The sequence below is a fragment of the Ambystoma mexicanum genome, chromosome 3q (assembly GCF_040938575.1).
Source record: "Ambystoma mexicanum isolate Mex_15411 chromosome 3q, UKY_AmexF1_1, whole genome shotgun sequence".
NCBI classification, from domain to species: domain Eukaryota; kingdom Metazoa; phylum Chordata; class Amphibia; order Caudata; family Ambystomatidae; genus Ambystoma; species Ambystoma mexicanum.
Window position 1 is genome coordinate 164,581,089 of NC_090926.1, and position 15,795 is coordinate 164,596,883.

The window sequence follows — 15,795 nt, forward strand, 5'->3', positions numbered from 1 at the left end:
ATGGCTCCCCAGGTTTCTCTGTCCCATGTCTCACTTCTCTCCCAGGGGTATTGGTAACCACTCTTTGCATGTGTATCTCTTGATTCTCTCTAGTCTCTGTGAGCTGTTTGGCTGATTACAATATTTGGCTTTCAACTCTTGAGGGGGTGTCTGTGAGCCATCTGGGAGTCTACACCAAGCAGGTTTCTTTGACTCCCTTAGGTTCAATGTTCCAGTTATTTTTCTGCGTTATAGGTGATCTCTCACCACCACTTGGGTTTATTTTGCCAATGTCTCACTTATCTCGTTGGAGTATAGATATTCCCTCTGTCTATATGCCTCTCATGGCACTCAGTTTCTCTGAGCTGTTTGATTACAATACATGGGTTTCTGGGGCTCCTGTATCGCTTTTTGTGACCTCGTTCCCTCTCTCTGAGCCTTTATGCACCTGGTATGGGGTTAAGGTAATCCTTCCTTCTTATCCTTTTGCTCTCTGGTCTCTCCACCTCCCTCCACTTTGAGCAACCTGGGCTCCTTCTATGTCGGAGGGTTTGCTCCAGTAAGGTGGCGTCTGCTCGGTAGTAGTGGTGTTCACTGCGACTTTCTGATGTTCTCATCTAGACATGAGCACGTTTTTTGTCTGCTCATCTCGGCATTTATCTGATCCTCGGCTCTCACGTTGCAAGCAGAGGATTTGTTCCTCCCTCTTACTCTGAGTTCGACATTGTGTCTTGGGCACAGAACCCACCACGTCCTCTTTGGTCATGCCTCCAGGTAAGGCCGGCTCTACTCGGCCTTGGCCTCGCTGACTATGGAGCATCTTTCCTCCTCTCCACACTACAGCTTGCTCTGCTGCCTAGCGTGGCTCTGTACGTCAGTCAGAGGCTTGCATCTGTGTATTGCATCTTCCCCTCCTTTCAATGGTGCTTGCGCCTTTCATTCTTGCTCTGTGGCCAAAAAGGGGCATTTTATTTTTTTTGTTCAGCTGTCAAGCCCATGGAGAGACCAGCAAGTCAAATTTCCAAAGGTTACTTCTAATATAATGTTGAGTTCCACAGCTGAATGTAACATCAGTTTCCCGGATTCCCATGTATGTGCATACATCCTTAGGCATAGGGAGTCCTTGTCCCCTTGAGGGGAGTCACTCTCAGCGAGGTCCTGCTTTTCCAAAACCCTAGGGAGCGTTTTGCTGAGTGGGCTCACCTCCCGAGCCTCAAAGAGGGTGGCTCCACCCATGGTAAAAGACTTTGGATTTGTCGCACACCACACTCGCGTTACCTCAACAGATATCAGATTAGTGGCAACAATGATTGCTAATGACCTACAACTACAGTTCAGTCTTGCATATACCGCATCACAATGAGAATGCACAAATAGCTGCCTATCCTTTTCCTCCTCCAAATCATACTCATGTGCCCAGAGGCCACGCAGAGTCCTTTTTGGTAACAATATATCCTTGATGTCCCAGATGAATGCTGCCATAAAGTCAACCTTATGTCAACTGCAACGTCTAACGAGCATGTGCCATGGACTCTCTAGGCCGTGCTAGTCCTTGCAGTGGTAATAACCTTCAATGACCACTCAAACAGTACCTATTTCGGGCTCCCAGAAAAGTTATTGTTTATTGAACAATAGGGACGTCATTTCAAACAAAAATGCTGTGCGCAGGAAACATTACAGAAGGGAGACGTAGCCCTTGAGTGCCTATACACTGGGGGTGGATGTCTGGATGCGATTAAACTGCTTAATGTAAAGGCAGTATAATGGGACATAGAGCAGGGGCAGATACCAATGTGTAGTAATAAATGACACGAAGGACAAGGGCTTAGTGCCAGAGAATTTGAGCATTTTGCATATTTACATTTGGTACATACAGGTGAGATTTTCAGGTTGGGGCGGGCGGGGTCAGTTGGTGAGAGTTGGAAAGCTGCAAAGAGCCCAAAGCATCGTCTTCTCAACCCCTAAGAGCACTTCTCCCTGCCCATGAAGTCCTTACACAGCCCCCAACTAAACCCTGTGCATGATGCAGGAAACAGTTCATGGCCTTTGCCCAGGTTATCTCATGTTTTCTGCCCGGTTGACACTCAACACCTGCCTCTGAAAACTAAGGTAGCTTATTTGCCAGCCTAGCTGGAACATTGTGGGGGAAGATCCCTTTGCTTCCAACTTCCCAATCTCTAGAACATCCTGCTCATGGATTTCCACTCCACATGGAACTGGTCATATGAAAGTTATAAGAGCAGGGACATCATTTGGGGGTTGCCTGGGGGGTAGCAGCTGCTACCACTGGCTCCCCCCTGCTACCTCTAGACATGTCCTTGCTAATCCTGAGCCACTGGAGAAAGAGGAAGCGCCAAGTGCAGATATCTGTGTTGCACCTGAAACGACAGCTGAATTTCACCTGAAATCTAGATCCCGTTACCTGGAGAAATAACACTGATGCCGGGAAAACCATGAAATCGCCATCACTAACAGGTTGGCAGTCCATTAGTGAAGAATGCCTGAATGGTTGGGTTCAGAGGTGGGGCAGTCTGAGCAGCTCATACCCAGTACTGGAGCAACAGGAAGGGTATGGGGGCTAGGTCTAGCTACTCGGGATGGATAGTAAGAGCATGCTGCGGTACTCAAGCACAGTATGAACACAAATCTAATCTGCTTTGCACATCCAGTGAGCCACTGGGCCTGTGATGAGAGGTGTGCCCCAGTGGCTTCTGCCACCAATCCTGACTGGGCTCTGTGTGACCTGACCCAGATATGCCAGACCTGCATCACAGGCACACTGCAGATAGATGCAAGGTGAGATAATTAATGTATATGAAGTTGTCCCCCGCCTTTGAAGTAAAGCATTTGTTCGTTCCTTAAGCAAGATAATGTATTTATATTTAGAGAAGTTTCTCCGGGGCAACACACTTGCTTTGGTAACAAGAGGATGCAGTCAAACATTGGTTCAGTTCCTGTGCTTAGAAGATGGAGACTGGCGTTAAGGAAGATATCACGGACGAAAGAAAATAATGAAATGGGCCTTGTCTAGGGGTGGTCTCATGGAGCTGCTGCTGTTTACATTTTAAAATGTTTAAAAAACCTGCAATTACTGTGACCTGCAACACATCCTTCCCCTCCATCTCCCATCCAACAAAAAAACTGTGGGTTACTTACCAAAAAGGCAAAACAAAGGTGAGCGGCTTGAAGGTTTCAAATCTTTCATAATCACTGTCATGGCTCTGGGCAACCCTGCAGACCATCATTTTTCAGCCTTCCAAGCCACTACTTCCACGAGGGGAAAGGCCATATGCAAATCAGGCTTGGTTCCATACCCAAAAAGGGCAGTCCTGCCGGAACTGGTAGGTCGCATCCCTTCTGTACGAGACCACAAGCATCCACAAACATCTTCCTGCCTCATTGAGCATCATGAGTAAGGACTAGCCTATGTATGTAGGCCAAGCAGGCTTTTTTAGGTGTGAGGCGGTGGAGCTGCTGCTCCCGTTTACATCTTCAAATAAAAACCCCTGCAATTACTGTGACCTGCAACACATCCTTCCCTCCCTTCGATCTCCCATCTAACAAAAACAACGGTGGGTTACTTACCAAATAGGCACAACAGAAAGATGATGGCTGGAAGGTTTCAAATCATTCATAACCACCAGCAAAGCTCTGGGCAACCCTCCAGACCATAGTTTTTCTGGTTGGACTTCTGTTGGTCAGTTGCCATTTCCAGTCTTTGGCCAGACACTTGGCAGGCACTGGATGTCTGCACTTTGCGGTTTAAGCCTCTTTGAGATGCTCTGTTTACAGTTTAGCCCGAGTGATGTACAATAGTCCTGGTTGTGGTATTGGACATCAGCTTACATTCACAGTAATTTGGTCCTATGGGCCTATACACACTGATATTAATGCTACTTATGGTGATCATTAATGTTTGAAATATATATCATATTAAAGTGATATAACCATATTTTCTTCGTGTACTGAGCAACAATGCAGTGTGATGCCACTTCCTGTTTCGTCAAGGGGTGAACGGTCGTTGCCATCACTTCCTGTGATGTTACTTGGGGTGGGGTCAAAGGACCTCACTTCCTGTAAAGTCATCAGACAAGGGTCGTGTGATGTCACTTCCACTACCCCTTGCATTTTGGTGAAATTACGTCCCTGCACAAGAGCAATAAAAAACGTGTGTCTTCTATCCAGTGTATGAACCCTGTTTGACAAACGTGGCCCATTCCCAGCGCAGCCGTAACCCTCAACCCAGGGTGTTGTCAGAGGAAGGTAACAAGTGGCTGGGCGCTTTGCAAAGGAACAAAAATAAATAAAAAGCAGAATATTGCCAACACCAATAGTGTGGACCTCCGTGAGCTGTGATGCTCAAGCTTCATTCATTCTGTTCGCATGTGTTGATCATGGGAGGAGCTGTGTGTGGTAACTGTGTGCCTGCTGCGCCGGAAGCGGCGTTTGCCAATTCTCCCCCTCAGACTTTGACAGCAGAATAACTGTTAGGCAGGGAATCTGCTTGCTCTCCATTTTGTGATTCCTTTACACGTGTTGCTGTTTCTAACTGACCAGGTCTCAGTGAAGAGACGACTGGTTATATATATTGCGTAATTCCTTGACGACCCTTATGACCACCAAGGTGGGGACTGCCTCAGTGTGCCCATCGCCTTCCTGGGTCAGTGTGCCAGGATGTGGGTAGCTGCCCCAGAGTGAGGCAGGGTCATCTCTGACGAGGACCCCACCAGGTTGCCCTCTCCCTCATCGGTGTATGTGCATGTACTCGGGCAGTCGCCCCCACAGTAGAGGTGCTTGAGTGAGTTTGATTCCTTTCCCTTTAGTATGAACGCTGCTCTGTAGAATAGACGCCTGGAACATCTTGAAAGCAATACTAAGGTGTCCCTTTTTTTCTATCAGGGCACAGGACCCTGTATGTCGGTGTCCGAATGCCCCTGGGGAGGCAAAGTCACCGGCATCATCGCACCCATGGCCAGAAGCACAAGAAAAGGGATAGGATGAAGGGCGCCATCCAGGAGGAAGATCAGGAGTCTCACGGTAAGGATGGACCACAGTGATTCGCTCATTCCCCCAGGGCTTAATGTAATATTGTGTGTTCCTGCATGCCCCATCTTCTTACCTGCCCTCGTCCCCCCCACTCCCAATCTCCCGAGGGCTTGAGCCAGGACCAAAATAGTAAGGTTTGCCCCGTGATCTTCAGGACGCTGGGCGACAAAGGACTTACTGTCTCCCACCCCTGGCGCAAATTAGGATGCATATATGCCTTGTGGCAAAACAAGACCTCTTATATGGCCATATATGTATGTATGTCCTAAGGGCATTTAAAGCTTTAAGCAGGAGATGCTAGGCCATTCCATCAAAGAACATTGAACCCTACTTATTTCTGTGATGAAGCGGAGCTGAAAAGGTTTAATCCACGTGGCCAGATAATAGCTTACAAACGTCCAGGTTGTCCCTCCACACCTCTTTTAAAAGTCATATACATCCATGTCAGGACACACCATGAAATTTCGGAGTGGCTTAGTGAGTCTGATTTTCCATTGAATTCTGTGTCTTGTAATTTTACTTTCGTCATTATCTATGGGTTTTGGAAATTGAAGGTTTTCCATATCAATAAAAGTGTCTGGAGGATCATCTCATGGGGACTGGGGGCACGCATGCATAGACTGGGTGTAAATGCCACACATGTAACCACTATGCTGGTGCTAGGGGTCCACCACTGATGAAATTATCAACTTGCAGGTAACCCTTTTCCATACTCTGGCCCCCTTTACAGCAGCAGCCTCCAAGTGAGTGATGGCCAGTTATTCCCTGAAGGCAGGATGTCTGTTAGGAGTCACCTAGAGTTGCCGCTGCGTCTCCTACTTGCTAGCATGGTATTATCCTGAATAGACAGTGCCCTCAAAGTTCTGCGCATGACTCCCCGGGATCTGTGATCAAGTGCAGGGAGGGTGCTGATAGGATTGTATATTTGCAACCAAGTGCTTTCTGCGCTGGTACTAGTCCTTCGTGGGCCACTTACTGCCGGTGAGCTTGTAAGTGATGGCTCTGAAGGGTCTCCTGGGAGTTTTGCATAGAACCTGGAGGTTGCTGGGGTCGCTATGGAATGGAGTGGAGCCATAGAAGGAATCGCCTTCTCACGTTCATCTGAATGCACGGAGGTGGTTGGGACGCGCCTCGGAACACTCTGGTCTCCTTGCCACTCGGCAAAGGGAAGGAAGGGAGAAGTAATGTGCCTATAGTTTACTACAGGTGTCCCTCAGTAGTAGTCCCAATGCCGCTGTGTGTCCTTCGGTCTTGTGCGATTTGTGTCCCGTGGGTCACACGCTTTATTTCCAGCAATGCATTGTTGTGTGTTAATTGGCCTCTCTAATTGTCCGATACGCTCAGTGTTGGCGTAGTTTTCTCTAGTGTGAGGCCTAGAGGGGGCCGCTGTGTGCTGCCTCGTCCACTTGCCCTGCCGCGCGGTGCAGTCCCTCTTGTCACCACTGCATGTCGCTCGCTTTCCTCACCAGATACGCCCTCCCAGCGCGTGCAGTTCATCCTGGGCACTGAGGAGGATGAGGAGCATGTCCCCCACGAACTCTTCACGGAGCTGGACGAGATCTGCTTGAGGGAAGGCGAGGCCGCGGAGTGGAAGGAAACGGCGAGGTAAGAAGGGCCCCGTGGTGCACATTTAACACGCAACTCGCTCATTTCACTTATCCGTTATTGTTCTACAAAAAAGCATGTATTCACTCAACAAAAACATAAGAAGCGTGTACATTTGTACTGGACATACTTAAAGGGATAGTCCAGTAAAAAATGTTATTTTAAAAATAGATAGGCAACATTAAAAAAATAATACTGGCACTTTTTTTTAAAAACTTCCTATGTAAAATTTTGAGCTATTCAAGCTCAAAATTCGCAAAAGCAAACACATGGGCGCATCCATTTTGTGAAATGGATGCCCGCCTGTGCTGGCTTTTGCTTTTGCGGCACTAATGAAGGAAAAGCCAGCCAGATGTAGTAAACAAAAGCTACCGCTGGGTGGCTTTTCCTTTATTGGTGCTGTACGCGGAGGACGGGGACCGGAGACCAGAGCAGGAAAGCTGCAGCTGAATCTCGGTAAGTGCTATTTATTTTTTTTTTAAAAATAAGCACTAGCTGCGTTTTTTTTTCTCAGTTTTCCGGGCTGGAGGAGCCCGGAAAACTTAGAAATAAAACCGCAGCTTTAAAAACGTTGTATTTATGGCAAACATAAGTTTTTAAAGCTGCGGTTTTATTTCTAAGTTTTCCGGGCTCCTCCAGCCCGGAAAACTTAGAAAAAAAAACGCAGCTAGTGCTTATTTTTTAAAAAAAAATAAATAGCACTTACCGAGATTCAGCTGAAGCTTTCCTGCTCTGGTCTCCGGTCCCCGTCCTCCGCGTACAGCACCAATGAAGGAAAAGCCACCCAGCGGTAGCTTTTGTATACTACAGCTGGCTGGCTTTTCCTTCATTAGTGCCGCAAAAGCCAGCACAGGCGGGCATCCATTTCACAAAATGGATGCGCCCATGTGCTTGCTTTTGCGAATTTTGAGCTTGAATAGCTCAAAATTTTACATAGGAAGTTTTTTTTAAAAAAGTGCTAGTATTTTTTTAATGTTGCCTATCTATTTTTAAAATAACATTTTTTACTGGACTATTCCTTTAACTGCGATAATGAATCCAAGTAAACGTGAGCAATAAAAAAAACCTGTTCAGACATTTCACGCGCCCTAAAATATGGTGTTACGTAAACGTCTACTTTTACCTCCGACCATCCTTTTGCTCAGCATTAAAGAATCTCATTTGCAGAGCGATGCACTCATGTTGTTTTCCCAGTAAATTACACGCTGCAGTATGACGCACAGAGGGCCTGATTCAGAGCTCAGGATAACAAGTCGACGTTCCCCTCCTCTCCAGTTTCCAGCGCCATCATTCTGAGGTGGGTGGAAATATTGGAGGGGAGATGGTGTGGTTTCCAGCTGCAAACACTGCTAAAATCTTTGTGGGGAAACTTGTGCTCCAGTGGCATTGCATGCATTTCCCAAAAGGCTGCCACCTTTCTAATTTAAGAACGTTTTCATAAACTTTCATTAAACTAGAAAAGTGGTGCTGCAGTCTAAGAAATGCTATGTTTAAATTGGGGGAACAGTGTGCTGTGGTGTTTAACGGCACCTCCCAGCGTTCTTTTAATGAACGCCTCTTTTGGCTGGTGCAGGAAGGGCGTTTCTGGCCTCTGAATACAATCCTTGCCAGCCCCTTAGATGTGAGGGGGTTAGCAGGGTTGTTGCCATGGCGTAAATCACGGCGTTGCAGGAGTGGTGGACTTCGTTTCTTTCCACCACTCCCGTATTACTTCAGAATGCGTGTCTTCATGGAAGAGCGTCTGTCAACTGAGACACGGCACTTTCCCCTGATAACACGCACCTCTGAATCAGGCCCTCAGTGTGCTTTTAGTAATCCTCATTGTTTCTAAACCTGCCATACAAATAACCCACAGTCTCGGTGGTGTTCTACTATTCAAGAATTGGCCACCATCTTCCTACAAATGAGTAGAACAGGTTTAAATGTATCAAAGACTTAATAATCCAGGGTCTTAGCTCGAAGTTCACTTCATTTGAAGGCCGCTCTGTTTCCAAGGTTGAAGATGTGTCAAAGCACAGTGGCATGACTTCTCATGCGGCAAAGAAGTGTTTTAGCTGTGTTGGGTGTCTTGACCCACGTGCAAGTAATCATGCTGCAACATTTGGTGCTGTGGGCTTAGAAAATTCAAGATGGCGGAAAACCCACATGTGCGCCGAAATCCAGGAAAGCTGCGCAGTTTGTGCGCCCACCAAAATGGTTGCCTCACTTGCCACCCACCAGTGCGAGAATGAAAGGCCGGGTTGCCATGAGGGAAATGGGTTGCCAAAGGAAAAACAGTAGCGCCGGTTAGCTTCAAAGCGCTTTAAAACCACCATTGGACTACCCGCACAGTAGTCTGAAACCATTGGGAATGGCAATGCTGATTGCCAAATGCAACTTAGAATTGTGGGGAATTCATTTGTTAAATCCCAAAAATGGGTGCAGTACCAGTACTCACCACTATCCAAAAGCCGGCGTTTTAAAACCACCCTGTTTCTCTCTGAAGGCAGGCTCAAAATGCCTATTTTCAAACATTACAATATGTGCAAAATATTCACTGAACACCAGCAGACATTTGGCAGAATGGAGTTTTGTGTGCCTACAAAATCTGGGAAATGAAGAGCCCAGAACAATGCTTATAACAAAACTGGCTGAGCTATGGAGTCAGCAGTTTAAGTTGCACTGGATTTAAAGACACTAAAATCGAAAATGTTTAGGTTAAATGAGTGACCTATGTTTGGTGTCACATGCCTTTGTAACTGTTGAAATGTCATAGTTTTGCACTTAGAATCAGCATTCTAGCTACACCTCCCCCTTTAGAGCGATGGCTTCCGTATGTTCACAACCGTGATAGGTTGGTCTGGATGGTCAATAGTTTCTGCCACTTTACACTAAGGGCCTTGTTAAGAGTTTGATGGTAATTTGCTGGTTAATCCACTGAATTAACACCAAACCTGCTTACTGTTACTGCCACTTGGCCCCATGGGTTTACCACAGGATTACAAGTGGTGGTAATCTCCATTTTCGGGGTCCATGGGACTCCATGGGTATTTCAGCATAATTACTGCGAGCGGTAATTCTGCCAAAGTAATTCCTCTGCGATTTGGCCTTAGAGTGGGGGATTTACCTCCAGAATGATGCTGGAATATATCCCCCCCACTTTAAGGTAAAATCTATACATGGGTGGTGTAGTAAAAATGTTGGTAATTCAGTTACCACCTAAAAAGTAACGATTTACCACCCATTTTGTCCCACACTGCTGACTCGTAATGAGGCCCCAAGTATTTTAGCTCTATATATATTTATAGGGTGGCAGTCCGGTATCCACAAATAGAGACGATGCTGAACTCTACCTCATCCTATCAAAGGCATCCACCAGCTCAATGCTTGCCTCGCCCTGATACAAACCTAGTTGCCTAGTGCATACCTCAAACTGAACTCTAAAAAAAACAACTTCCTCCTCCTCTCCAAGAACACCCAACACATCAGTATCTGGACCTGGCTGCTCACCATGAAAATAGAGTTCCTCAGCCCCTGCTGGCGCAATGCACAAAGTCTTTGGGATTTTACAACGACAGTCATTTTTGTTTCAGAACGCCCATATCACAGAAAGCCCAGACTGCTTTGTACCAATTCTCTTTTGTGAAAAATCAAGCGTATAATACGTTCCAATCCACAATATAGACCCTTGCTCTTTCTCACGTGGACAGTGGAAATGCCCTACTCAACGGTCCAATCACCTTCACCCATCTCCACCCTGGCACCAATGAAAGGCTTCCTCTTTGCCGCAGCCGACCTCATCAAAGGGCGCTGCAAATTTGACCACATGACGCCTACACTGATCGATTTACAGATGTTGCCGCTACAAGGATGCATCGTCTTTAAGATCAGCGCTGTCATTTACAGAGCCACTGGTTTACATGCTCCCTCCTTTGTAGCTGACAATGTCACCGTCTCTGACCGCCCATAGGCCAAATTAGAAAGCGAGGACCTGGCCAGAATAGAACTGCAAACATACGAAAAGATCTATGTCCCCAGGCGGTGGAACCTCGTATCCGCCACATTGGTGAACCCACCCACGTACAATTCAGAAGGAAGCTCGAGGCTGTCTGGAAGGAGCGCCGCCTTTATACACTGTACGCGCACCCCAAAAGTATCTGTACATTTCCCCGAATCCATTTTCACCTAATGTGAAATCTTCTAAAACAAATGTCTTCGAATTTGGTTGGGTAAGTGGGTACATTTTAAAACATAGATGGAGGTTCGGTAAGGGGATGGGCTAAGGTAGGGGGAAGTGGGAGGGGTATGCGGGGGTCTTCCCCCACATAATAAAAAAAAATGTGTAGACATTTTTTCCAGTGATTTCATCTTTAGGTGAAGTAAATTCAGTGAAATCATGGACACCCCCCAAACCCTCTTACAGCCGTAATTACTGCTTCTGTTGCTTAATTATATGTAACACAGCCCTCCTGTAACGTGTGCCCACTTACCTGTATTCCTATCATTCCTATGTTGCAGAGCACTCTGCTGCTTTTTCAAACCCTGTGCTCAATAAATATCCAAAACCCAATAAAATAAAGGAGCCACGCCTTTGCACTCTACTCCCATTAGGGATCCCACTGAGAAATGTAAAAGGGGGATTGTGTGTGTGTGTGTGTGTGTGTGTGTGTGTGTGTGTGTGTGTGTGTGTGTGTGTGTGTGTGTGTGTGTGTGTGTGTGTGTGTGTGTGTGTGTGTGTGTGTGTGTGTGTGTGTGTGTGTGTGTGTGTGTGTGTGTGTGTGTGTGTGTGTGTGTGTGTGTGTGTGTGTGTGTGTGTGTGTGTGTGTGTGTGTGTGTGTGTGTGTGTGTGTGTGTGTGTGTGTTTTCTGCGTGCTTTCTGCGTGCTTTCTGCGTGCTCGGAGTTTTCTCTCAAGAGAGCTGTTGGCAAAGCTACTTCAGACTTGCCGCAAATCTATAAAATATTTGAAAATGCGAGCACCCATTCATGGTTTATTTCTTTTTTCCCTTCTGGATTCAGTAGAAGAAATGCCCCCTATTCAGGCTTCCATCTTGCATTTTTAAGCCGCCATTGGCTGATTTCATCCAATAGAGTCCATGAAGGTACCCCCTTACTATAAGATTTCCTCTGATGCGCTAACCCTCAATGGTGAATGATAAGCCAGCATCTCTCACTCTTTCTCTGCTTTCAGGTGGTTGAAGTTTGAGGAGGACGTGGAGGACGGAGGGGACCGCTGGAGTAAACCTTACGTAGCCACCCTTTCGCTGCACAGCCTCTTTGAGCTGAGGAGCTGCCTCATCAATGGAACTGTCCTCCTGGACATGCACGCCAACACCATCGAAGAGATTGCAGGTGTGGCATGAGGAGCCATGAATTAATTGGAATGTCCATGTATTTACTGAAAAGCAAATACCAGAGTTTAGCTGATTTCTAAGCACTGACCGCTATGGCGGATACAGAAAGTGATGCACAAAGAGAAAGCGATTGGCCAAGCTCACAAAGATTGGCCAAGTGAAGAAGCTCTAAGGTCTACGGGGGCGTGAACTTCAAAGCTCAAAAACAATTGTGCTTGGATGCTGTTTTGAGTTTGGAGGTGTGGGGAGGGACACATAGCCTTGTGGCTTAAGGTAATTGTTCCTGGGGGGTCGAGAGGTGAGACAGAACGGGATGTTTGAGGTTGTGCCAGGAGGACCTGGGCTCATTTTAACCTTTTATATTTCCCTTCTTGCTCTTTCCCTCATTCATGTGGGTCCATGCTCTTCTGTGGACATTAATGGCAGTGTGTGTAGTAAAGTGAATATTTAAGCACAATGGTTGTGTTGTGCGATCAGGCAAAATATAGGCTCTGTGTAATGATGGGATGTGTAAGGCGATGGGCACTCTGAAGTTTACAAAGTCTGTGAATTCTGCTTGCTCTGCTAATAAGCACTTTGAACTAAAAGTAAACGGTGCCCTGGTTTCACAGTCGGTGGTTTAGCGCCAAGACCAAAGGACCTCCAGAGGTACAGATTAAAGTAACACACAGAGCATACATTTGGGCATCGCAGAATATACTCCCTGACGGAGAAGATAATTTTTGGAACCCCAGGCACAAAGCGGTTGTGTTTGAAAACGCTGCGGTTTTTCTTTCCGAGTTTCTCAGGCTCCTCCAAGCCAGAGGAGCATGAGAAACTTGGAAAGAAATACCGCAGCGTTTTCAAACACAACGTTGTATTTATGTTTGCGGTCGCTTCAAAAGCGACCGCAAACATAAATACAACATTTTTAAAGCTGCGGTTTTATTTCTAAGTTTTCCGGGCTCCTCCAGCCCGGAAAACTTAGAAAAAAAACGCAGCTAGTGCTTATTTTAAAAAAAAAAAAAAAATAGCACTTACCGAGATTCAGCTGCAGCTTTCCTGCTCTGGTCTCCGGTCCCCGTCCTCCGCGTACAGCACCAATGAAGGAAAAGCCACCCAGCGGTAGCTTTTGTTTACTACAGCTGGCTGGCTTTTCCTTCATTAGTGCCGCAAAAGCAAAAGCCAGCACAGGCGGGCATCCATTTCACAAAATGGATGCGCCCATGTGCTTGCTTTTGCGAATTTTGAGCTTGAATAGCTCAAAATTTTACATAGGAAGTTTAAAAAAAAAGTGCTAGTATTTTTTTTTTAATGTTGCCTATCTATTTTTTAAATAACATTTTTTACTGGACTATCCCTTTAAGCATGGTCTTCGTGCCAATGGTTCAGCTTTGTTTGAAGGATTGTTTATCTGTGATATAGTACATTATTTTAATTGTGTTTAAGCTGTTATCTTGTTTTTATCGAATCCATCCTGGTTGCAGCACTCCATGTATATGTCCTTCTTTTGCCATGGATTGTTAATGGAGCATATTGTTTACTTAATAGGCTGTACAGTGCTCAGCATCACTGCGAGTTAGCTTTGTGCCACATACAATAACAAGTCAAATACAAATAAATAAATGTGCAGTAAAGAGTATAACGGAAGCTGAGGCTCTTAGCATGTGGCATTGTTAACCCCTCCCCCCACCCCCTTTCTCTTCCAGACATGATACTGGACCACCAGGAGTGTGCCAGCGAGCTGGATGAGAGCATTCGCGTCAAGGTGCGCGAGGCCCTCCTCAAGAAGCATCACCACCAGATTGAGAAGAAGAGAAACAACCTCATACCCATGGTCCGCTCTTTCGCTGAAGTTGGCAAGAAGCAATCTGAGCCCCACTCCATGGACAAAAATGGTAACTCTTAATTTTGAACCTTTTTAGGCACCTTTGGCAATGACCGGATTACACAGTTTAGTGCTGGACCACAATCGTGACCACCATTTTAGAACTGTGGCGACATTCAGTGGTCTGGTAAAATCGCAACTGGGGAGGAGCAGATCCCTCCAAGGCAGTGAACATGCTATTTTGGTGTGATTTCACTACAGAGCAACTATGGCTACTTAGCTTGTGGAACAGGTGCACGTTGATTGTGGTGTAGCGGACGGTACAGCAAAAGGGAGCATGTAGTTCAACATCACAGTAGAGCCACGGATGGGATGGAGTGTAGTAATAGCCATTAGCACCCTGCTCTTGCTGTAAGCAATCAGAGAAATGGCCCGCATTCTGAATGCGCAAAATGTTGCCCCCTTGCACAAACCACTTCACAATACAGCAAATTGCAAAATGTGTTTTTGCCTCAAACCCCTCTTCCTTTTAGGGGCATCAGTGATCGAAGTGAGCGGGAACGGTCAGAAGTGGTGTTGCACTACTTCTATTTCTTTCTATTTACCATTCCTCTACTTTTTAGGACGATATTCAGCATTCTATATAGAGGATGTGTCCGTTTATATCCCTGTGCAAGTCTAAAGTTGTAATAGGAGCCTTAGTTACTAGTCACTTAGACTATTGAAATGTTCTGCTGGCAAAACTTGTCACATGTTGCACTATGCTTCCACCTAACCTCTCCCCTGCCGAGACCACAGTTCCACAACATTTTTCAGTGCACTTCTACCACCGAGGGGCATCCTCCCCACACTTCCCCATTGTCAACACAGCCAGGGCACAACCTCACCTCCTCACTTAACTTGCTTTTCTGGACCTGCCAGCAAGCTCCTGCTACTGTCGTAGTCATGGAAAAAGAAAGAGGACTCTATTCCAAGAAACATTTTCTTGTTACCATGGCATTCATCTTTTCTTGGGTTGGTTTTCTTTGTACTAATGGTCGACCGCACATGCCATGCCGTTATTTCCTTGAATGTCCGCTGAAGTAGGCTGTAAAGTCTGTGCATGGCCCTCTGCCTTGTTCAAGGCCGTTGCTTCACTCAGGTCTATGAAGTTGAGCTAGCAGGCCCAAGGTCCATAACTCATAGCAGGTAATGGGGCACGCAGAGGACTGGTAGGTTCATGGATACAATGTCAGGTTTTCAGGATACTTTGCACACCACTTGGGTCACTGTGTGAAAACGTGGACATTTCAGGACCACCACACATTGTCAGCATGTTTTGATGCTGTTTTTCCTTGCACAGTTTGCCGGCAAAACAAGTCCTTGTGTGTGTGTCCGCAATGCACACGAGTGGGATCAATTGCCATTCAATCGATTTGCAAACTGTTATATTTGAGAGACTAAGTATTACTAATAGAACCTGGTATTTAGGGTTTATTCATTCAGTAGATCCAAAGGATAGATTGACTTTATTTTGCATGTTTGGTTGCTTACAAGATTTATAGCGAACACGCTTCAAACAATCGCATGCAAGAGAAAGCATGTAGCACAATCAAAGGAGTTGTAGCTTTAGAAATCGGGAGTTTTAAATCAATAATGTAGAACAGAGATTGTATCTTGTTAATTGGGGCAAATCTATTTTATGTGAGGTCACTTTAGTTAGTAAGAAAAATGTCCTTAGCTCACAGTGAAAAAAATCATAAATAATTACATGAAGGACATCATAAGTCGGACAGCAAACATATATATCCAAGGGAAGCGTACATTATAAAGAAATCCCCTTGGCATAATACACGCTCCCATATAGCATGGCCTTAATTTCACGGTAGGAGGAGAAGAATTTGGGGAATCATTGCCAGATCGTCGGTTTCTTCGCAATGTTGTTTGCAGTGGAGCTAAATAAAAGAGGTGATGGCTGGAAGGTTTTGAATGAATCTCTACCTCTGGCATAGCTGTGGGCAACCCTCCAGATCACCGCTCTTCAGCCT

The 15,795-nt window shown here is 46.0% G+C and overlaps 1 protein-coding gene across 1 annotated transcript in view; it reads left to right on the forward strand.

Moving 5' to 3' along the window:
- Nucleotides 1-15,795, forward strand: part of SLC4A8 (solute carrier family 4 member 8) — an 846,795-nt gene that overhangs the window by 514,226 nt on the left and 316,774 nt on the right. Inside the window, exons 3-6 of the mRNA XM_069653405.1 lie at nucleotides 4,879-5,016; nucleotides 6,495-6,630; nucleotides 11,799-11,959; nucleotides 13,650-13,838. Coding sequence (XP_069509506.1) covers nucleotides 4,879-5,016; nucleotides 6,495-6,630; nucleotides 11,799-11,959; nucleotides 13,650-13,838 — 624 coding nt within the window. The remainder of the gene's footprint in view (nucleotides 1-4,878; nucleotides 5,017-6,494; nucleotides 6,631-11,798; nucleotides 11,960-13,649; nucleotides 13,839-15,795) is intronic.